This window comes from Microtus pennsylvanicus, chromosome 10 (assembly GCF_037038515.1).
Source record: "Microtus pennsylvanicus isolate mMicPen1 chromosome 10, mMicPen1.hap1, whole genome shotgun sequence".
Classification (NCBI taxonomy): Eukaryota; Metazoa; Chordata; class Mammalia; order Rodentia; family Cricetidae; genus Microtus; species Microtus pennsylvanicus.
Genome location: NC_134588.1, coordinates 57660914 through 57683478, shown reverse-complemented (window position 1 = coordinate 57683478; position 22565 = coordinate 57660914). Strand labels below are relative to the sequence as shown.

Below are 22565 nucleotides of genomic sequence, written 5' to 3'. Positions count from 1 at the left end.
TATCTCTAACAAAAACAAGTTGCATATGAGAACTGAGGTGTTCTCCTGTTGGGAAACAAGAATATTTGTTTGTGGAGCCTGTGACATACAATGTGCTTTTCCAAAGCTATTTTGTATTTTTAAAACTTACAATCCACATTAAATAAGTTAACCGCAGTTAATTGAGATGTAACTGCATTTGAAAGCATAGATACAAAAGATAAATGGCACTCAAATTGCTCATAGTCTGTTAGCTAATGAGATTTTGCTGTCAGCTCTACTAGGTTTGCAAAACCCGAGTGGGTGATCTTTCTGGAATTCATTTTTGTGTGACATCATTATCACCTGACTAAAAGTAGTCACATCAACTCTTAAGGTTTGAATTTCTCTATACTTTTTCATGATAATAGAGAACTAACCACAAGGTCTACATGAACATCATGTCTACAGGAATTTTGAATTTTGTTTTCTTATGGTTTGGGTGTATTTGGGAGAGGACCACAAAAGAATAACAGGAGAAGTGGGAGTGGGCTGGGAATGTAGGTTGGTGTTGTTTTTCTCAAGTTACTCAGATCTTCTTTTCATTCATGAAAGATTCCCACTTCATCATGGAATGAGTTACTCCTTTTTTCATTTCTGGATGTGATTAGTTAGATCACATAGTCCACATATCAATGTCTGCCACAACATCTGGGTGCTGTAAACAAGTGTCCAATGTAGTCATAGTACTAAGTAGTACTAAGAGGTAAGGGTTGTGGGCGCTGGTTATGTCAAAAAGATGCTGCCCTTGTGACTGCTATTAGTGCTTTCGTAAATAGGTTCAGTGCAACTGTCTTGTATGGGGACCCAGCGAAAGGTCCCATCTTTGAAGCAAATAGCAGTCCTTACCATCTATCTGTTTCTTCTTTGATCTCATATTCCCCAGTCTCTGGGACCGTGAGGAATAGATTTCTGGTTTTTATAAATGGTCCAGTCTCCAGTGTTTTGCTCTAACAGACTGAGCAAACCAAGAGAATGAATTTTGTGTGTTCTTCCTTGCCAACCCCCTCCTCTTCTTTTCTCTCTCCCTTCCTACAATTCTAAACAGGGAGCACACAGCGAGGCACAGGACTAGAAAGGGCCCAACACTTTCAACTGTTCTAACCTGTTCTTGCTGTGCCAAACACTTTCTGAAGCCCAGTATAGGGATTGCTCAGACCATCAAGGAACGCCGATGTCTATCAAGTTCCAGACTCTGCTGTGGAGTAGGCTGGTATCTGTCCTCCTTGGAAAGGTCACTCTGCCTTGTGAGGCAGATCCTGAGGACTCTCACTTCTCACTGGCTCCTGCTACCTAACCAAACCCACAGTTAATCCTTGACTAAGTAGGAAACTAGAGTATGGAGGTCAGCGAGTAAAAATACCCACAGTCAGGATCCTCACATCTCTAGCCCCAAGCCTGCTGGAAAAGGGGTGACCCTCCTCACCTTTCCACTGCAGAGAAAGTAGTTGTTGCTCCTCGGATGTAGTAGTCATAGTTATAGGAAATCATGTCTATTTCTTCCCCATAGTGGCCTGGGTATTCTGTTGTCAGCCTGTGTGGAGAGAACAAAGGGTTGGAGCAAATGGAGGGCTCACGTGAAGGAGAGGGGGAAGATCTTGGGCAATCAGAACTGGAGTTAGATGGTTTCTGCCAAGCCCAAATGATAGGCGTCTTCTTCCGTTTCTCATCTGCCTTTCCCTAGCCATTGTCCTGTGCACTCAGCACATGCAGTAGCAGCAACTATAACTGGAACACATGCAGAAGGCTCCCAGTCTTTGAAGGCATACTGAAGTATTTCCATTCTGTTCAAGTCAGCCTGTTTCACATTGGATCGTACCTGACTCATTATTAGATCATAAAATCAGTTGAACTGATTATGGTTAGCTCTCTAATGCTTTCTATTGATTGTCAACCAAAAAGGGTCTATTTGTCACTGTGGAGACAAATCTCTGGGCTTGTCTGTAAGGGAATTTTCTAGATTGGGTTAACTGAGTAGGAAGACCAACCCTAAATGTAGATGGTGCCATCCCAAGGGCTGGGCTCTTGAACTAAATAAAATAATGGAAGCAGTTCATCAGTACTCATCCCTCTTTGCTTCCTGACTGCATACAATCTGGAGCTGCCTCTACCTCCAGCTGCCATGACTTCTCTGCCATGATGGACTGTACCCCAGCACTGTGAGCAAAAAAAATAAGTCTTTCCTTCCTTTCGTTGCCTTTGCCACAGCAATGAGAAAAATAACTGATATATCAGCTTTAAAAAGAACGCGACAGAACAGAAAGTGTCAGGTCACATGGTGCATTGCCTGCAATAGTCTATGTGTGAAAACTTTATTCATGTGTATATATATATGCACTTATGTGCAGATACTATGTGACAGTTTAACACACATTTCTTTTGTTGTTATTTTTTTTTCTGGAAACAAGGTTTCTCTGTAGCTTTGAAGCCTGTCCTGGAACTAGCTCTTGTACACCAGGCTGGCCTCGAACCTACCTCTACCTCTGCCTCCCGAGTGCTGGGATTAAAGGCATGTGCCACCACTGCCTGGCCAACACACATTTCTTATCATGACTAATAAAAGTAATCATGTTTAAAATAGCTGGCTAAAATGTGAGCTTTGCAAAGATACAGCTCTATCTGAGGCCATTGTTTCTCTGGCAGCTCAAATAATTTCTGCTTCTTGGCAAATATTTTCTGAATAAATAAATGGCTTTTGGAGAGTAATTTAATTGGTTTCCTGGTCTATTAAAATGAAAGTTCTCTTGTACATTTTCACTGCAGCTAGTGAAAGTATGTGTAATATAATTACATAAGGCAGGTAGGCAATCATTAAATACTATTCTCCACCACCACCAGCATTGGCGCCTCCACTCCCTTTTCTTATTCTTCCTCTTTTATTCTCAAAGATCGAATCAATCCTGGAACAAATTTAGACTCTTCTGGTTCTCATAAAGAAAAATCAAAACAAAAACGAAAACAAAGACTGCATGTCTTTTCTGAGACAGGTCTCACGTAGCCTACCAGACCTTGAGCTCACTATGTAGCTAGGATAGCTTTCAACTTTTCATGCTTCTGCCTTTACCTCTCAAGGGCCAAGATTACACACATGCACTCCCACTCCTGAATTCCATCTGTATCCTCAGGGCTGCTCAGGAAGCAGCTCATTTGTGAGTGTCAGTAATCCCAATTGATTTGGGTTTGCCAGGCCATTGAGTATTGAAGATAGGATGCTCTCCCTTTCTGTGGTTAATGGCCTCTCTCTCAAGACTGTAAGGATTTTCACAAGATCCCTGTTTACAAATCAGAAGGGTTGATAGGAAGGTCTACAAGGAGGGCTTAGGTACGGCAAGACCAAGATCAGCCCAGGGGAAATAGGACTTAGAAATCTAACCTCTCTCTTTGGGTTCTTCTTAGTCATTCCCTGGCCTGCACGGCTCACTCTCTTCTATACTTTGTCTTCTTTGAAGACATCATCGCTAGGCCTCCTTAGATACCAAGCCTCACCCGGAATGGTTACATATATTTTTACTTGATATTTTATGAAGGGAAAAATTTAAATCTCTTTTGTGCTTGTAAAGAGACCCTGAAACAACACTTCTTTTGTCTAACAACAACAACAACAACAATCTAGCTAGGTGCTTCATCAAAGAACCTAATAAGGCCTCATTTGGAGCCCACTGGCTTGTGGTCTGAGGATTCGGGGACAGGTATAGGACAGCTTGCCCAGGGGGCTGTTGAGAACAGGCAGAATAAAGCTGGATTTTGAGAGTGTTTTCTGTATTTCACAGAACATATTCTAGAACTTTAAAAGGCAGCAGCATTTAGACACACACATAAAACTTAGTTACCAAGCATTTTTATTTCTGCTCCTGCAATATTGCATTGGGCTCTGCCCAATTACTCAAACTGGTTGGCTCTTGTTTCCATTGACCTTTTGCTCTGTTCCCAGGTCACTTGGATAGTTAAAAACATTTGGGATAAAGTGGGAAAGAAAAGCTTGCATTTAAAATAAACACCAATGAGTATTAGGTTCCAGAGGGGCAAACAGTTCCCTAATGCTTTTTTCTGGTGGGGATTCATTATTCACTTTATAGAGACCAGGTGGGGTCTTCTGTTCAGGTGGGCAGGTTTTCCTAGGAAGCTTCTCTATGGTAGCAGAGTAGGCTGTCCTCCAAATGTCTGGAACTTCCCGGGGAGGGTGAGGTGTGTGTCCCTGGTATGTTTCCATCTTGGTCCCAGTTAGGCTTAGCTTTGATTTTCAGTTGTGTTTTGTTTTGTTTTCATCATAAAATCAGAAGTCTGAGTTCACACTTTCTTCCAGAACCTTGGATTAGGATAATGGTAAAGGAGGCTGGGAACCAAAAATGCGGAAGTAGAAAAGGACCCCATCATTGGTAGAGTGAGCCTTCCAAACACCGCCGATAGCAAGAATTTCTGTTTCAATTCAGCCTAGCATTCCAATTTTTTTTAGTTCAATAGCTATATGCTCATTTATTTCTTAAAGATATCACACATACACACACAATGTCCTAATGAATAAAAACCCTAGTAATAGTTCTTCTTTAAACTTACAGAGCTAGAACTGAGACAAAGTGTTCACACTTTTCAGAAAGTTAAAAGAGGACAAAGAAACAGGATGATCATGTTTTACTGGACATGGTCTTGGCTTCCTTAAGGGTGGGAGAGAATTCAGTGTGGTTTCAGCTTTCTTATGAATTACTGTGTAGTTTCAGACAGCTTTTTGGCAAAGTCCCTCACAGAGAGTATTGTCTCATATTTCTAGCCCAGATAAAACAATCAATTAAACCTGAGGCTTGGTAGGATAAAGGGGAGGACAATATATTAAAGAAATAAGCTTATTTTAAAAGTACTCTTGAGCAATATATGGGACCATATTCTCTTTCAGTTAAAAAAAAATCACTAAGTGTAGGTATATGCATATGTGTGCATGTATGTATATGCATGTGTGTGTGCATGTGTGTATCCACATGTGTGTATGCTCATTTCCCCTACCACTTTCAGTAAATAGTTATTGCTCACTTTTTGTTCCAAAGCTTGGAGAACATGGTATCTTGAGCTTTGTACAACTTCTCGTGTCAGATAGGGATGAACAAGATCGAGAGAAATTAAATGATGCCTTAATTATGAGCAGCCAAAAATTAGTTTGAACTGAAGGAAGATTGACACAGGACTTTCTCATCCGTGATAGTTGAACCACAGAAATTGTCAACAGGTGCAAATGGACTCAATTAACCACGTCACAGGGTGACTGGCAGAGAGATCTCTTTAAAGCATCACTGGTCCATGACACCATACATATCTTTTATGAGCTAGTTTTCAAGGGGATAGAGGAGACACTCAACAAGTATAGACTTGATGTGTCAAGACTGGCTTACCTTTCACACTTAGATCAAAGAAGATACTAGTTTCTGACAGGAAGTCACTGGGAACATTCCTAAACATCACAGTCTATTCATGACCAAGCCTTCCCAGGCAACAATAAGGAAGGAGGATACTCCACGGTAGATGACTTCGTTAGTGCCCTAACGTTCTTAATTCATGCTACATCGGGACTTGTTTGAACTATTCTTGCAAAGACAGAATGATAAAAACCCAAATGGTCTTATGTGTCAAAACAATAAAAATAAAAAAGACACAACGTGAAGAGTCCGTGTCCTCCGGAGTCACATACGTGCCCTTCTTGGTGTAGACAGACTGAAATCTGGGGACTTGGGCTGTGACAAACATCCAGTGTTCATGTCTATCCTCTGTGGCATTTGGGGGTTTATATTTCAAACAGTTCAGATATGTATCACCACACAGGGGAAGCATAGTTCCCGGGATGGCTGGGACTTAAATTAGAAGAGGAAAGTCCCTGAACTTTTTTCAAATTGCTGTTTTGGAAGTGAGCCTCCAGCTGGTGCTTCAAGGGCTGGTGAGCAGTCACATTCGTTTTGATTACTGTTGACTGTCATCAGCCATATTATCTCCTGGCTACCCTAACCTGCACATCAGCAAGGACAGCTTCACCTCCAACTTCTCCCTTCCACTAGCCAAGCCCTTCCCCCCACCATTAGCTGTCGATGGTAGCTTTGCCTACTGTTTGATCTGTGCTCTTACTTTCTTCCTGCATTGAGAGGCAGGAAGCTGTGCACTATACAAATAACAAGGGATCTGGAGGTTAGCGAGACCTCTTTGAATCAAGCTCACTCCTTTGAAGAAAATGACAGCTTCTGTACCTCAGTTTCTCCACAAGCACAGGGAAGATATCAATAGATAGAGCAACAGAATCATTCGCTGTTAGGAGCTTATCCTAACTCTATGAATTGAAGTCATTTCATATCCATACACCTTCAGTAGCCGACTGGTTAAATGAATGAAGAAAGGAAAGTGGCTTCTAGAATCCTGTGGATGGAAGTGGGCTTATCTGTCATTGAGAGGTTTGCTTCGTCCTAAGTAGCTCACAACTTGGGTGAACCGACTCCTAGACAATCAGCCACATCCCTGGAATTTCTGGTTTTTGAAGTCTGAACACAAGGGATGCATCTCCGATATGCAGGCAGCAAACAGACATCAACATCATAAACAGGGGTCAGTAACTGTGCAGCCACTACGGCTGATGAAAGGGACAAAGGATTTTGCTCAAGCTCAGAGGAACTGTGTCTGCCAGATGGAGTGCATTCAGTATGAGGAGCTGGTTGTTAGTGAAGTAAAGGAACCTTCAAACTCGGTGTGCACTTGTTTAAAACGTAGCTTTCCGGCTAGTTTTCTTAAGACGTGGGTAGCTCCATCTCCGCAATTATAGCTCCTAGCTTGCTCAGGAGATTCAGTGTGGAAACTTCCCCTTCACCAGGCCTCTGGGAAAGGTGCTACAGGAGACCACTCAAGCAGGGTGGGATGACAGACTCCCAGATGGAGGGCCTAAGAGGTGCTTCCTGAACACTGCATCACAAGAATGGTCTTGCCAACAACCCTCGCCTGGAGTTAATATCTGAACAACAGGCTGTGAGTTAAATGTTCTCTTTGATTGGATCATTCACAGTGAAAGGGGGGAGACAAATGCTCTCCTTGACCGACTCTTGTTGTGGGCTAGAGATGTCCAAGAATTCAGCAAAGTTGTTCTCTGCTTTATGACCTGGACACCAGGAGGGGTGGGGGCAGTGGTGGAGAAGGCTCAGTATGACTGCCGTGGCAAGTCAGGCTGAAAGGTGATGTGAAGGTCACTTAAACAGGTGACGGTGTCCAAATAGATCATCCAACAAGCCTACTAAGCAGCCTTAGATCCAAAGAAGAAACATTTAGAGAGAAAAATAGTTGCTCAATTCAAAACCCTCCATTCCCAGGATGCATGGTCTCCACCCAGTTGGCAGACTGGGTTGTGACCTGCAGCAGCTGGAGCTGCTAGAGGCCAGGGGATGAGCACAGAAGGTCTCTGGAGGCTTGTGGCTCCTTTGGTGAAATGTGTTTGTTGTTTGCAGACCACTGGGCTACGAATTTGGATTCTCTCATCTAAATAAATATGCACTGCATTTATATATTCAACCAGTCCAGTGGGAACCGATTAGTAATGGCATGTCTGCATCTAACAGGAATGCGCTTTCTTGCCAGGTTTCAGTGATGCTGCAATATCCAAGGAGACTCTTCTCAGGATGAAATCAGAACAGTACCTTGGTTCCCAGCAAACAAATAATCCCACAGGCATCTGGGAGTTGGTGATGATTTGTTTTCTTTCTAGCCTAGAATATTTCTGAGTCTCTAAACGTTTGGAACTGCAGAGAAGCCAGACATTCACTTGACAAGCTTCACACGGGTGCTGCAGAGAGCTTTCCAGAATAGAGGAGAGGCTGGCTATAGTGGAGCACGCCCGTAATCCCAGCACTCCCAGAACATTAAGGCAGGAAATGTTTGCTGAACATTTGAGGAAATCGTGATTTACAAAGTAAGTTCCAGACCAGCCAGGGAGTCATAGAGTTTGCATCAAACACGGACCCAGAGACTGGAGAGATGTCTCAGTGTTTAAGAACTCCCACTGTTCCTGAAAAGGACCAAAGTTTAATTCCAAGAGCCCATATGGAGTGACTTACAACCTCCTATAACTCCAGATCTAAGGAATCTAATGGATATTCGTGTGCACAAGCATGCACGCACACACACACACTTAAATTAAAATAAATCTTTAAAAGAAAACAAATAACAATAAAAACAAGACAAAGTAGGAAAAATGGTCTATCCTTTCATGTATCTCATTCTGCCGTTTAATCCATGTCTATTAAAGTGTTGTAAGAGAAGGTTCCAAAGCAGAGATTGCCAGCATTTTGCTGTGGGGTGGTAGAACGCTGTTGTCAATTCACTATGCGGGGCTATTAGGAGGATCAAGCAGAATAATGACCACAAGAAAGGCTTCTTTTTATCAACTATTAAAAAGCCACTCTGCCAGTGTCGGTCTCACTGTGACGACTGCTCTGAGGACTTGCAGGATGTAGGTATTCTTTCGACAGCTTTTATATTAAGGGCCAGGCAGTGTGCTGAGATGCTGGAGAAGTGAGAACTTATGACCTTGGGATTTCATTCATTTTAGAAAGGTATAATATAGCACCATGACTCAGGCAATTTAAAGATCCCGCTGAAGTGTCTAGACACCCTTCGAACAGTGAGTCATATGCTGTCTTCTACGGTGTTTGGCGCATGCTCATCCTGCCCCTTCTCCGAGGTCTCCCCAGAAAATGCACCACTTCCATAGGCCACCGGCTGAACTCTCAGCTCTGACGCTATGCTGTCTGAGGTAGAGTCAATCACACTGAAGCCCTCATTTGTGGAGTCTGCTTCTGAACAGACTTGTGATGTTGCTCTCCTTACCTTGTGATTCTGACCAATGGTGATACCTCTGGACCTGGGGTGGGTGAGGGAAAATGAGAAGTTGGGGGCTGGGAAAGCAGAGTGCAAGATCACTGAAGACCGAGGCTTGGGGATAAATTTTAAGAAACCTGAATGTTTATGTCAGTTCATTTTGACCATTGTTAACTATCAAGGCTCTCTGTTCCTGTGCATATTTTTATAGTCATTACATTCTTAGTATCATAAGTGACGAGCTACATCTGAGGGGGAGTTGTCTAAAGAGAGACAGGGCATGTAATATTTATGGGGAAGCAACCCAGATGACAACTGCAGTCTGGGGCATTATTAGAGCAATAGCTGAACTCGGCACACAAGGGTTGATCTTTATCAGGCCTTGGCACCCAAGTGAACAGGAGAAGCTTCAAGCATCAGTGTCAAAGTGTTGACACACAATACAGAAGGCGTGAGAAGGCAGGGCTTTCGCCTTTGTCCCAGCCGTCTCTTTGTCCATTCTCAACCTCTGTGGTCAGTCAGGCTTTCTAAGGCCAGGGAGCCCCAGGCATTTATCTGCTCGATGGCTGAAAGCCTTGGGCCCTAAGCCCATTTCCTCTTGTTCTGTTTGTCCAGGACCCCAGGCAGCAGCCATGTCTGGCTACAGCCACTGCGGGCTCTCTCACTCATCCTGGCAGAGACCTCAAGCTTCTCACTGTGGTGGAAATGTGGCTACCCCAGATCACTCTTCCTCTTCCTGGGGAAGAACAACTCAATGCAACCCCTGCTCCTCTGCAGATCCAACTCCTTTCATGTGTTCTGGTTTCTTCAAGGCGTGCTAGGCCTTGGCAGGTGTTTCTGGATAGTGTCTGCCCCTGAAAGGTCCCTTAGACGGCCCCTCCTACTGTTGGAAAAGTGGAGGGAACAGTACTTTAAAACAGGCCAGCTTTGTGTGATCACAGCCAGTGAACAATGACAGGCTCCTATGATCTCCCTATAAAACTGGGGGGAGGGGGTCGGCTAAAGTCTTCATAATTGATCAAATGGGAGAGTCTGGGGTGTGCATGATGTCACTAGAAGGATGTGGGATCTGGGGAGAGAGGTTGAGTAAAGGGCTTCCTGCATAAGCATGGAGACCTGCATTTCATCCCCAGCACCCAGGTCAAAATCTGAGCACAGTGGCTCACACTAGTGATCCCAGCACTGGGGAAACCAAGATAGGAGGCTACCTGAGGCCCATTGGTCAGCCAGTCTAGACTAAACACAGTAAGACCCAAGGCCCAGGGAGAGACTCTCGAAGAAAACAAGATGATGTCTCCTTATGAGCTATATCCCAGGTAGATATTGATCATCCGAAATCATGGGCACCTGCATCTGAACACATGTTCATCCACACGCAAACACATATAGACACACAGAAATAAAAGTTCTTTTTAAATGAATTCGCATGCATCAGCACAAAGATCTCCATGAGCACAGAGCTTATAAGGCAGAAGTGAGAGGGTGGGGATGGAGAATAAAAAAAAAATCTACTTAAGTTAAAAACAACAACAACCTATTTTCTGAAAAAAAATTACCTTCCTCCGCACGTCCCCCAGAATCACTTAACTGCACCCCCAGCTGACAGATATTAAGAAACCACTTATGATTGGGAATGTGGAACAGACCTGGAACACTTGACTAGAATGCTGGAGCCCAGCACGGCAAAAAAGCAAGAAACTTCTGCCCAGGGTTCAATCTCTCTTCTCTCTCTCTCTCTCTCTCTCTCTCTGCCCCCCCCCTCGTGCACACACACACACACACACACACACACACACACACACACACACACACACACACAAGGGAGGGAGGGGGAGAGAGAGAGAGACTAAGATCAAAGCACTGTGCTAGACAGACACTGGATACAAAGATCAAAGTTTTTTCTTATACCAGGCTCTCAAAGTCTAGGTGGAGAGAAACGTTCATGTATAAATAGATTGTAACAGTGTGTTATGTACCTGTGAAGGGTCAGGGCTACCTACATCTGAGCCTCAACTGCCTGAGGATGCTGACCCTCTTAACTACACATTGCAAACACTCCTCTGAGTCAAACACTGACACATCTATGATGTATTTCTTTGGAAACTGAAAAAAATAACAATCTTGTGAATGTGGTAAATACATCACTAGGCTGATGACTATTTTCACTTGCTTATTTAGATACATTATTCTCCTTTTGACTGGCTTGGAATACCTTGCTACAAAGGATGTTCACAGCAGTGTCGGAAGAGCCATTCTCTTGGCAGACAGGAAGGGGGGATTGGTTCATCCCTAGTCTCCCTCGCTGCTTTAGAACCCAAATTCTCTTTGCAGACTGGTACCTGGATTGCCCCTTGGCTAACAAGTGATTACAGTGTGAGGACTCACCACAACCTCCACGATCTTTCGGGGCTTTGAACTTTAACCTGCATTTCAGGGGTTCTGAGAAGCATGCCCATGGGTGTCCTTGGGGAGTCTGAAGACTCCGGACGTTCTTCATACACTTTTGCATAAACTGGTAAGTATGCTTTCCTTCCAGATGGCAAACTGTCATTTTCATTGTTTTTTTTTAATGGAAACAGTAAACAAACATCACCACCATTTCATCATTTTCAGCGGTGCCCTGAGGTTTCCAGAAAAGCAAATGTGACTCTCCAAAGATAGGGCCGTTTCAGTGGGGCGTGCAGCAGAGCCTGCAGTCAACGGTAGCATGGAGGTTGCAGCTAAGGATTCCCTTTCCTTTACCAACCCTCCTTGGGCCCAGTACAGCATGCAGATTTTTCGTCTTCAGCTCAGGATCTGCCCCTGCTGAGTCAGCAGCCCTTGGCACACACCTGCTGGGGTGGAGTAAGAACTTTGCTGGAGCTGGAGGTTTCTGCTCTATCATGCTGCTTCAGACACTGGCTGACTTTGAGTCCTGAACTGACTGTCATTACAGCAAGAGGAAAATTGCTAACCTTTTTTGGGGGGAAGGGCGGGGATTGTGGGCTTCTAGAGACATCGTGAACCTCTGGGGCGTCTGTGGAGTAGCATTGCAATTGCATAGCTCAAATAGATCCTTGGGCTGTCCTCCCAAACATCTGACTACAGAGAGACAAATCACTTGCATGAGCCGAGCATCAAAGGTTGAAGGTTTAAATGCCTGGATTGTTTGCGGACCAAACAATTTGGGCTGAGTTCTGTTGTTAACACCGGGTGTGAGTTAGTGGGGTAAGCACATGGACGTGTACTCTCCTAGACAATTGGAAGGCAAGGTCAGGAAGCACCTGGCTTCAGTTCAGGGAGAAAGAAGGACATAGGACATCACAGACTGTGGCTGCCAGGTGGCTCAGGAAACACCAGCATCCCCTTGTTGTTGCTGCTATTGCTTTTTGTCTCCAACTCTCTATCAGAATGTGCTCCGTGAGAGACTTGGTTACTCCTGAAGGTGCTGCAGGAATATGGGTCCCAAATAGACCTGAATGTGTGGTGAAGTTATCATGGCAGAAGGAAAAGGCATGGGCAGGAGTCAGCAGCCTTCAGCAGCTGGGCGATTGACCAGTCACTGCCTTCCTGCATTGTTCTTTCTTTTTTTATTATTTAAATTTATTTATTTATTAAGGATTTCTGCCTCCTCCCCGCCACCGCCTCCCATTTCCCTCCCCCTCCCCCGATCAAGTCACCCTCCCTCATCTGCTCGAAGAGCAATCAGGGTTCCCTGACCTGTGGGAAGTCCAAGGACCGCCCACCTCTATCCAGGTCTAGTAAGGTGAGCATCCAAACTGCCTAGGCTCCCCCAAAGCCAGTACGTGCAGTAGGATCAAAAACCCATTGCCATTGTTCTTGAGTTCTCAGTAGTCCTCATTGTCCACTATGTTCAGCTAGTCCGGATTTATCCCATGCTTTTTCGGACCCAGGCCAGCTGGCCTTGGTGAGTTCCCGATAGAACATCCCCATTGTCTCAGTGTGTGGGTGCACCCCTCGCAGTCCTGAGTTCCTTGCTCGTGCTCCCTCTCCTTCTGCTCCTGATTTGGACCTTAAGATTTCTGTCCAGTGCTCCAATGTGGGTCTCTGTCTTTGTGTTCTTTCTTTCTTATGGTAAAAGAGGGGTATGAGAACGTTGGGTTGGATAACCCTTTCCAGTACGAGAGTGTTCCTCAGCCATTCATTCTCTTATATATTCATTCTAGCTGCTTCTAATCAAGCTGGTTTGTGATACCTTGGACTTATTTGAAGGACCAGATCATCATAGGCTCCCACCACCCCAAGGAGCTATGAGGGATGAGGTTTAGCTCCCAGACTCACCAGCAGGAATATGGACATCTCTTGCTGTAACGACAGCAGTAAAATTGCCATTCCCGATCCAGCACGGACTCAAAGTATCGGCTCTGGAATCCGGCCACCAGTCCATTGTTGGAACAAGTCTGGTACCTGAAGAGAAGAGAACATCAGGGGAATGATAGATGCAGACCCCTTCCTCAGACCCTCCTGACACAGTGACACACTCTCTCCCTGATTCACATCTTTACAAGTTGTTCTGTTTGATGCAAAGGACAAATATGTAGAGTAGAAACTACATGCTCATCATTAAAGCTCAAATGACTCAGCAACTTTCAGTGGAAGGAAGTTTAGGAGACTTGGCGCCTGATGACTCTCCATAAATATACAGTTAGATGAACAGATATTTATGAATTTTACAAATCAGGATGCTATAAGCCGTTTTACTTGAATTTAAACTAGAAAGCTGACACAGAACGAAGATGAATTGTTGAGCTCCAAATAAACATTTCACTGTCTCCCAGCACAACACACAAAATATAGATAGATACAGTGACTCTCCAGGGGAACCTAATGGGAAGTCTAGGGTCATAGTTAGCATTCTCTCTGTATATCCAGAAATCTTTCTACTGCCTTGTATGTGGGTCTCTGAACTTCCCCCTCTAGAACCTACAGAGATGCCGGAGACATAAAAAAATCCCCACAGAAAATCCACGGACCGAGTTCAAACTGTCTCCAAGGGCCTTTTTCCTGCCCTATCAGTCCTGATTCCTCCATTACAGTTAGCCCTCCACTCTGGTCCTTCGCTAGAGGGAAGTTTTACCTTCTTCTGCCTATAGGGCTGGTCTTGGTACCAACCCCTCTCATCTTTAAGGCATCTCTCTTAGTGAAGAATAGTAAGGTTTCTTCCCTTTCGGTCCATCTCCAGCACCTCTTCCCATCCTTTCCCCTAATCACACACTTTCTGCTGGGATGATGTTACCTTTTCCTCCTGGCTGCGGAGCTTCCTCGCCTTATGCAGGGAAAGCTTTTATAGTTTTTGGTAAATTTCCACATGCTGTTTTTTGTTATTCTAACTGATTACCAGAAAAAGAGTAGGGGTTGGTTTAGCGCACAGTTCCGAGGGTGGGGAAGTCCTAGAGCCTAGTGCTGGCATGTGGTGAAGACCTACTTACTGCATCGGAACATGGTGAAGGGCATCACAGGTCATGACAGAGAAATGTGCCAGTTTGGGTCTTTCTTTCCCTGCTTATGAAGCAACTAATTCCATCATGGGGTCCTTACCTGTTTCCTATTACCTTTCAAAGGACATACGTCCAAATGTCATCTACACATGAATTCAAGGATCAAGCTTACAAAATATGAACTTTAGTGAATATACTCAAATCATAGTAAAGCCCCTCCAAATCAGGTATTCAGCTACTTCCATGTCCTTCAGTTTTTTAGGCACCTGGACCATCAATCTATCCCTTCTCATGTGAAACAGGAGACAGTGGCTGATGGTACATAGTACAAAGGCTGGTAGATTAACCTTATTTTCCAAACAAAACTAAGTTTCTAGAAGATATGAAAAGGGGGTAATGAATTCCCTATGCTGACTACTGAAGGAGACGTTGGTGAACTGTAATACTGAGGCATCTAAGTGACATGTTCTTTTTCATCTCTGGAAATTAACTCATACATCTGTCCTTTTCGTTCATTTATCATTTATGTGTACATTTATGCACATGCATATTCAAACATACACTTTTATCCATCCAACCATTCAACAATTTATTGCTGCTCCATTTTAACCAGTGTACACTGTGATAAGAAAGAAATTGATAGGTAAGTGGGATGTTTGCTCAACCATGTTTCTCAGGAATGGCAAGAAGTTCAGGGTAGAGAACTCAGCTCTATGAGATCAATAATGAAACCCAATATGTAAATTGAGACAGATGGCTTTTGATTATCTAGCCCTTTATACCTCAAGACTGTAGTCACTATGGCCTTCTACGTGTGCCATGGATTACTGTTGTCATAGTGTGATAGAAAAGCAACATTGTGTGTCTTCTAGGTGGCTCTAGCCATCTCAATTTCTTATCAGTATAGGTATATGGGTATGAGGAAACCAATATAAGCTCTAAGAGTCATGGTCCAACCCTAAGGTCTTCAAAGAGAGAAGACAGAGCACACTGGCACTCTATGTGATTTCCTGTTTTGTCATCATTAAGCAACTACCTTCCTCCATAACAGAACCTTTTACTCCCCATCTGAGGTGTGGTTTTATCCACCACTGTGTTTTGTGTACTCAGATCCCTACAAGGAAGTGTTCCCACAGTGGTAGGTTTTAAAAATTTGCCTTGTCTCTTTGCTGACAGCCAGCCCATGACCTTGTGAGAAGCGTGCCACCTCAGATAAAGCTTCCCTGTGAAGAGCAATTGCAGCCTACATGCCTCAAGCCCCCAGAACATTTGGAGAATGGTAGCCAAACAATGGTGCTCCTCCCCAACTTCAGTAAATGGTCTTCATAGTTTGGGAGTGCAGACCTGTTGTGAGTTTGATGGTGTGGAATTGTTCCTTCCAGAGCTGGGCCTTGGTCAGGGTATGTACTCACAATGTGAAGATGGGCATGTCAGAGAGAACCATAGGCTCTGCTTCTGGACTGGTGTTCCACTGTTAGCTGAGCCATGCAGATCAGTTGTCAAGCCATCTAATGACCTAGATTTTCCCTCTGTAAAATGGGTATAATCAGCATATACTTGTACTTCTCTGAAAACCAAATAAGACAGTGCATAGGAAATTCCAAGGATGCTGGGGTTTGAATGCTTTGTAAATCACTTAGTGTTCTGCTTTGGTATAATCTACACAGTGAATTGGAGTCTACTTTGTGAGAGCTGCTCCCTTGTAGAGTGTTCACGAAGCATCACACACATTCTCTGAGTTGTTGTGCCCCTAGGATGGAGCTCACTGAGATTGGATGCCTTGGCCACTCTATACAGTCCTTTGGGAAAAGGTCATTTAATTTTTATTTTGTATCCCTCGTAATGCCTGAGGTTTGTCCAGTAAATGTTTGACCAGCTATCTCCTGATATCAGGGGCAGACTTAACTCCTGAGGGGTTATCATTTGAGTCTTTGAAAGGCTCTGAAACTCCCTCTAAGTAGTTTCTATGGAAATTGGAGCAATGGTTCATTTGTCTGTTTCTATCTTCTGTTTCAGCCTTGTTGGGGGATGAAGGTGCAAAATGGGTATGATTTTATGTAATTCTCTCATACACTGCTTATACTCTCGGTCACCTTTCCAATCGCTTCTTATAAAACAAAGCTATGTCAACACTGGGCACAGCTGCAGAAATGCAGGCCCGGGGACAAGGCAGGTGAGAAGAGGTGAAGGCAACTGACAAGGCTGAGAGAGGGAGCTGGAAGGTTCTGTATTGTTCGACATATTCCACCTCAAGCAAGAGAAAGAAACAGCGGTACAATGGCATGGCGAGACTCTGGTGCCCTTCTCTGCACAGGCCTGTTGCTTTTGAATGGTCTGCAGAATACAGCATCAGCTCTGAGGCTCAGCTTCCCTGCTGAGTTGTGACGTTGACCCCAAGTCCTCAGCAGACTCCAAGGAAATGCTCCCCTGGCACACGAGGGTCTGCTATCCTACTTCAGAGACCATCCTCTCATTCTTTTTCATCATCCCTTTGATCATGAAATTTCAGCTTCAAAAACAAGAGCAATATCAGTTGTGCTCTGCCCGAGACTGAAAGTTTTCTGGAAGGGAAGCCATGAGGCTATTACTCTTTATGTAACAGTGACATTTACAGACGTGTTTGTAGGAAAAATGGCCTTTCTGGAAATGATTTATCTCAAGACCATCACCTTAGAGTAGAAAGACAGAATATTTTCCCTTATGTCTGCAATGGTAAAACAGAAATTATGGAATCTCCAGGTGGGGAGTCTCTTTCCCACTTAACCTGAACATGCTCTATTGTATTGAACGTCATTTCCGTCACAGTGAGGACTCCGTGAAGTGCACCTGAATGGGTGTGGTCAAGCTAGTAACTAAGTAGAAAAGGATCTATAGCTTGAGCTTGTTTTACACCAACACTTTCAGGCATGCTCCTTCCGAGGACATACAAAACAATCCAACACAGCAGCTATTGTCCTTCTGCTTCTGTCAGTACCTCAGCCGGACTTTCTGTTATTATCCAGTCTGGGATGGTCGAGAGGAAGAACAGCAGAAGTCAGAAGTGGGAGGTGGGAGGTGGTTGGTGGGAGGTGGGAGGACATCTTTTCTTTGCTGTTTTGTAAGTTCTCTCTGGAGTTTTTGTTTCTCCTTTGGTCTCTGCTAGCCCTGTTCAAAAGCGTAGAAAGCCCAGTGCATTGGAAATGGGATTAATTTGGATATAGGAGGAGATATAGGATATATGTTAGTCAGTGCTGCTCAAAATACTTTTAAATTGGATAGTCCAGTCATGTCTGTCTTGCCCCACTTCATCAATACACATGTATTTTATGGGATGTTAACCGTCTTCAGCCCCATGGTCTGGATGGACTAAGAGCAGTAGACACCCTGCATTGTAGGGACCCGGTGATACCGTCTTCTCACTTTCCCAAATCTCTTTCCATTCCTCAAAGTGGATAATTATAACACAGAACCAAGTTTTAAATTTTAATTTTGTTTTTCCTGGAATAGTTCTTTGGTTACCACTTGCTGTTTAAAACACAGTCCACAGAACTTTAGAGCGTCCATTAAATCTTTCAAAAAGTGTTCATTAAGAGTCTACTCTGTGCGCAGTCTGCTCTCCTTCTTAGAGCACCGGTGTTGACGGGCAGATGCTCTGATGGCGGAGACAGTGCAAACAAGAAGCAGAGTTGGTCCAAGGATGGAAGAGCAGAGAAATGGGAAACTGGACAGGGGTGGCAAGGTCATGACATGGTAAAGTTATGATAAGGTAATGGGTACGGATAAAAACTGTAGGGAGCCGGGCGGTGGTGGCGCACGCCTTTAATCCCAGCACTTGGGAGGCAGAGGCAGGCGGATCTCTGTGAGTTCGAGACCAGCCTGGTCTACAGAGCGAGTTCCAGGACAGGCTCCAAAGCCACAGAGAAACCCTGTCTCGAAAAAAAAAAAAAAAACTGTAGGGAGCCGGACAGGATCGCCATTACAAGATGGTGCCAACATCCTGTCTTGTTGGAAATAAACAACTCCATATTTGGCTAAGCCTTTGGGAGCTGCGTGTCCCCGCTTTCCGCATGCACGGTGGATAAGGGTCCTTGGGCCTATCCCGATGCAGTCTGGTGTCAGCTGATGGTGGCAGCCAATCACAGGGTGACCCGTGTGCCAATTCCCTATATAAGCAGCTGCTTTTGTGCTCTTGGGCCTCTCTCGTTTCCTGCCTCTCACCCCCCCCCCCACCCACCCCCCACCCACCCCCCCCCCCCCCCCCCCCCCCGTCTCCTGCCCCTCGTTTCCTGCCCTCTCGTCGCTTCCTGTCCCTCCCTTCCTGCTCCTTGCTTCCTGCTCCCTCAACCAAGGGCACTCCAGTAAAGCGTGATCTGAGAAGAATCCTCGTGTGGTGGTTGTTCTTTCTCGCTGGTCGAGAAGTCCGCCGCAAAAACCTAGGAGGCTGGAGAGATGGCTCAGTGATTAAGAGCACTGACTGTTCTTCCAGACGACCTGGGTTCAATTCCCAGCACCTACATGACGACTTATTACTATCTGTAACTCCATACATGCCTGTGAAACACCAATCAATGCACATAAAAAAATTAATAATAAAATAAATTATTAAAAAACTTAGATGGAGGATAAAGCTGCTTAATACTAAAAACTTTGGCTTTCTGGATTTTCTTAACCTATAATCCTTGGGGCCTCCTTGGGAAATGGTTAGAGCTGAACCCCCTCAAGGAGACATGCACAGCCTCAGAGAGAGGATCCCAGAGAGTAAGGCAGTTCCAGCCTCCGTTCCCTAGTCAGTGTCACTCTTGTAATTCAGATGGATGTTTTCTTTCCTTGTGATGTATTAATGCAACCATCACACATTTCATTTAAAATTGTCTTCATCCAACTGCCTCCCAGTGTAGCAATGCTTTTTGAAGGCAAATACGATACCCCTCATCATCAATGATGGGGCTGTGGTCTTTGTAAATAATGCCCAGCTGTATATAGTCTGCTCTTCCTGCTGTTCCTGGATATGAGTTCTGCTTCCTGACTCCATGTTTAAGGCCTGCTAGACTGTCTACTGGGTATGAAGTTGAAATAACCTGTCAGATGGAATGATCCATTATAGAAAAGCAGTCAGAAGAGACTACAAAGGGCCTCTGAAGAGATCCACATTATTTCATGAGATGTCCTTATATCCTGAAAGTTTCTGTGCAAGAACAGCAAATGGAATTAGCTGTGGGGGTTCATGATCGGCAGTTATTAGAATACTTCTTAACCTGTTAGTCGAATGCCCCCTCAATAGCTATTACACTGTGATGAACAGTCAAGATGCTTAAAGCTGCGCATTTACTATTCCTAGAGTCTAACTGAATTACACACTCCAAAAGCCACGTGTCCTGCCACCCCTGCTTTGTAGCTTGCCAACTGTGTGTGATTTGTCTCAGTGAGTCTCAGTTTCCACTGAGTGTTCCCAATACTGTTGTGGAGACCAAACAAGACTAGACTGTGAGTAATTCAAGGACACGGATTTATGCTACTAATCTTCATATTCTCACAGTCCAGCAAAGTTTATAATAACAACCACTAAATGGGCAAACAAATGCCCAAATGGTAAAGGCTGTAAGCTCCAACACCACGCAAATTAGGGCATGGGTCATCCAACTTTTGCTTAGTGTGATGACGTCATTGGCTTTTCAGTTGCTTGACTCTGAGCTTTCATTTCTAATCGGTGGTGTAAGGAGATGGTTCTACATTCTCTTCACACCCCTTCTAGTCTTGGGATTCTTGAATACTGTTACATTCTGTTTAACTTTGAATTTCCCATCAAACAAGTCAAGCCTGAATTCTTAGTTTTTAGCTTTTCACTTTGAAATAAGCTTAGGTTTAAAGATAAGATTCAAGTCTGTCCTTCACCAAGCTTCTCTAGAGTAACCTCACATAACTCAAGCATGTTTCTAAATACTGAGAAATAATATTAACCGAACCCTAAACTCTAGAAATTACTATGATTTCATCAGTTTTCCCATTAATGTCATTTTATTGACCTAAGAGTCAAGCCACGATATTATGTAACACTTAGTCCTTATGCCTTTGAAACAAAGAGTTTACTATGAAATGTTTTGGTTTACTGAAACAAAATTATAGGAGAATATAAATCTAATAATGAGTCATCTTGTGAAAAGAGTGCGTGTCAACCATGCTCTATACATGCTTTAGGGATTCTTGGGAACCTTAAAAGACCACCCTGCATGTTAGTGGATACAGAAAGCCAAAACAGAAGGCTGGACGCTGCCTTTTAAATTTGGAAATACCAGAAATCAAAGACATAAGCAAAATGGTTTGCCCCAGAGAAAATCTTCATTGAGGGTGGTGGAGGTACTGTCTGGGATTCAGGCTGCCTCAAGCACCAACTAGAATGATTTGATCTTTCAGTGTGTATTAATTGGGGGCCTGCTATGTGATAGCATTATTCTAGGTACTGGGAACACAGAAGGGAAAAGATAAAATTTCTAAGTTTCCAAAACTTACATTTAATGAGGGAAAGAAATAATAAGGAAATACAGATCTAGCCGTAAGTACATTCAGGAAACAGAACATACTGAGGGTGTAGAGGATGAAGGACATTGGTTTAATGGAAGTGAGCGCTGTGCATTTGAACACATGAGCACCATGAGCTGGAATGACTGCTCGGCTCTGCGCAGCATAGCACACTGCAGATTGTGGAAACCAAAGTTTCTGACTTACACCGATGCTGACATAGCCCTGTGGAATAGTTGTCTCTCCTTCTCCTTTCACTTATGTGGATTGTCATTGATTAATTAATTTGAAAATTCGGCTCTAATAAAACAGCTGCTTTAAAAATGTCCCTACAGACTCTCCAAAGCACGGGGAGCAGAAATGGAGCACTATAATACAACACTCTTCCTCCACATACAGACTGCACATAAACCTGGAACAAGTGCCCAGAGTAAGTTTTGTCAAATTCCATAGCCACTAAATTGCTATGGACTGCCCTTACGCAGGATGTTAAAGCTCTAGATGTTTGTTTTCGATGCAGATTAGTTTTGGATTCCCTTCTTCTTCTCCTAGAAGCATCATGCCTTTTACTTCTCCTCTCACCCTTGCAGAAGGAGTTGACTACCTAAGGGACAATACGGCTGCGGGGTGTGGAGAATCCTAGCTCAGAGGACCTTTCACCCTTGGACAACTCAAGTTCACTACAGCTTCCAGTTTCACCTCGCTCCACATGTGACTTCGCCATCCTATACTATACACCATCCAAAGTCAAAGGAACCCCCTGAGAACACCCTGATACCCCCACCTCCAGGTAAACATAGTCATGGAGGACGAGGTAAGGCCGCCTAGAAATTTCACTGGTAGAAACAGACACCCTGTTTTGGAATGCCTTATTCGAAGCAGCGGCTTTCAGCATAGACACCATAAGTAGCCGCACTCAGCTCTGAGAGCAGCGCCCTGTAAAGATGGCTTCCCATGAGCAAGTTCTCTTCAGCAGATCCTGTGTCTTGTCGAGTTTGTGTTTATCCCTCTTAAAATAAACCTGAAAGCTAATTTACTTACACAAGACAGCCAAATTGCAGAAAACTCACTGACAACGCCTCCCCAGAACAGAGTAACAGCCTGCAGCCAGCAGGGGGTGGGGGTGGGGCGACACGTAATTGCTCCCCAGCCTGTGAGCAATTTCTTTCCTTCCAAATTTTTCACTGAGACTGGAGTCTGATCATAAAGTCATGATCGTCTAGGAGAAAGTGCCTGGGGCGTAATTGGTACCAGTTCTGGGGCATCTGGAACATGTGGAGAAACTGTTTTGCACGGTCCTGACTTTCTAGCCCTGTGATTGGTGGAGATGGGGAGAAGAAGACAACGGAGAGCGGAAGGAGAAAATCGGAGAGCTTAGAGTCCAAACATCAAAAACGCACAGGAAGGGGAGGGGAGAGACACTGTCAACTTCACACTGGTCCCCCATAGACAAAACCAAACAAACAAACAAAATCAGTGCTTTTGTTTGTTTGTTTGTTTTTGTCTCTCTTCAAATAGTTTGGGAGGTCATGGTAAAGCAACTGCAAATGGCCACGTTTCAAACTAGACAGCATTTAGCTTCTCTCCTTTGCTGGGTGAACACAGAGATGAAGGGAATGCAAGGACAAGCCAAGCACACTCAGCAGTGAGCAGCTGCTTGGTGGAACCTGTCTGCGGGTTCATCCTCGGAAGGAGGCAGCAGAGAGACACCTGAGGGGCTAAAGTCACACTGCTTTTTGTCATTAGCGCCAGAACCAAAACCCCAGCCCTGCCTTAGAGCAGGCC

General features: G+C 44.3%; 1 protein-coding gene, 1 long non-coding RNA gene and 1 pseudogene across 4 annotated transcripts in view; 1 reads left to right on the top strand and 2 right to left on the bottom strand.

Moving 5' to 3' along the window:
- LOC142858765 (large ribosomal subunit protein eL33-like) overlaps positions 1-22565 on the bottom strand; it is a 216229-nt pseudogene that overhangs the window by 23861 nt on the left and 169803 nt on the right.
- LOC142858766 (uncharacterized) overlaps positions 1-22565 on the top strand; it is a 138905-nt gene that overhangs the window by 65251 nt on the left and 51089 nt on the right. The window contains exons 3-5 of one of the 3 annotated variants that reach the window (XR_012912079.1): positions 11179-11362; positions 21116-21210; positions 21371-21570. This is a non-coding gene — a long non-coding RNA (uncharacterized LOC142858766). Of the gene's footprint in view, positions 1-11178; positions 11363-21115; positions 21211-21370; positions 21595-22565 lie in introns of all 3 variants that reach the window. The other 2 variants (XR_012912078.1, XR_012912080.1) reach the window with 2 other exon arrangements.
- Positions 1-22565, bottom strand: part of Dpt (dermatopontin) — a 28412-nt gene that overhangs the window by 3493 nt on the left and 2354 nt on the right. The window contains exons 2-3 of the mRNA XM_075988468.1: positions 13129-13254; positions 1445-1552 (exon numbers count right to left, since the gene is read on the bottom strand). Coding sequence (XP_075844583.1) covers positions 1445-1552; positions 13129-13254 — 234 coding nt within the window. The remainder of the gene's footprint in view (positions 1-1444; positions 1553-13128; positions 13255-22565) is intronic.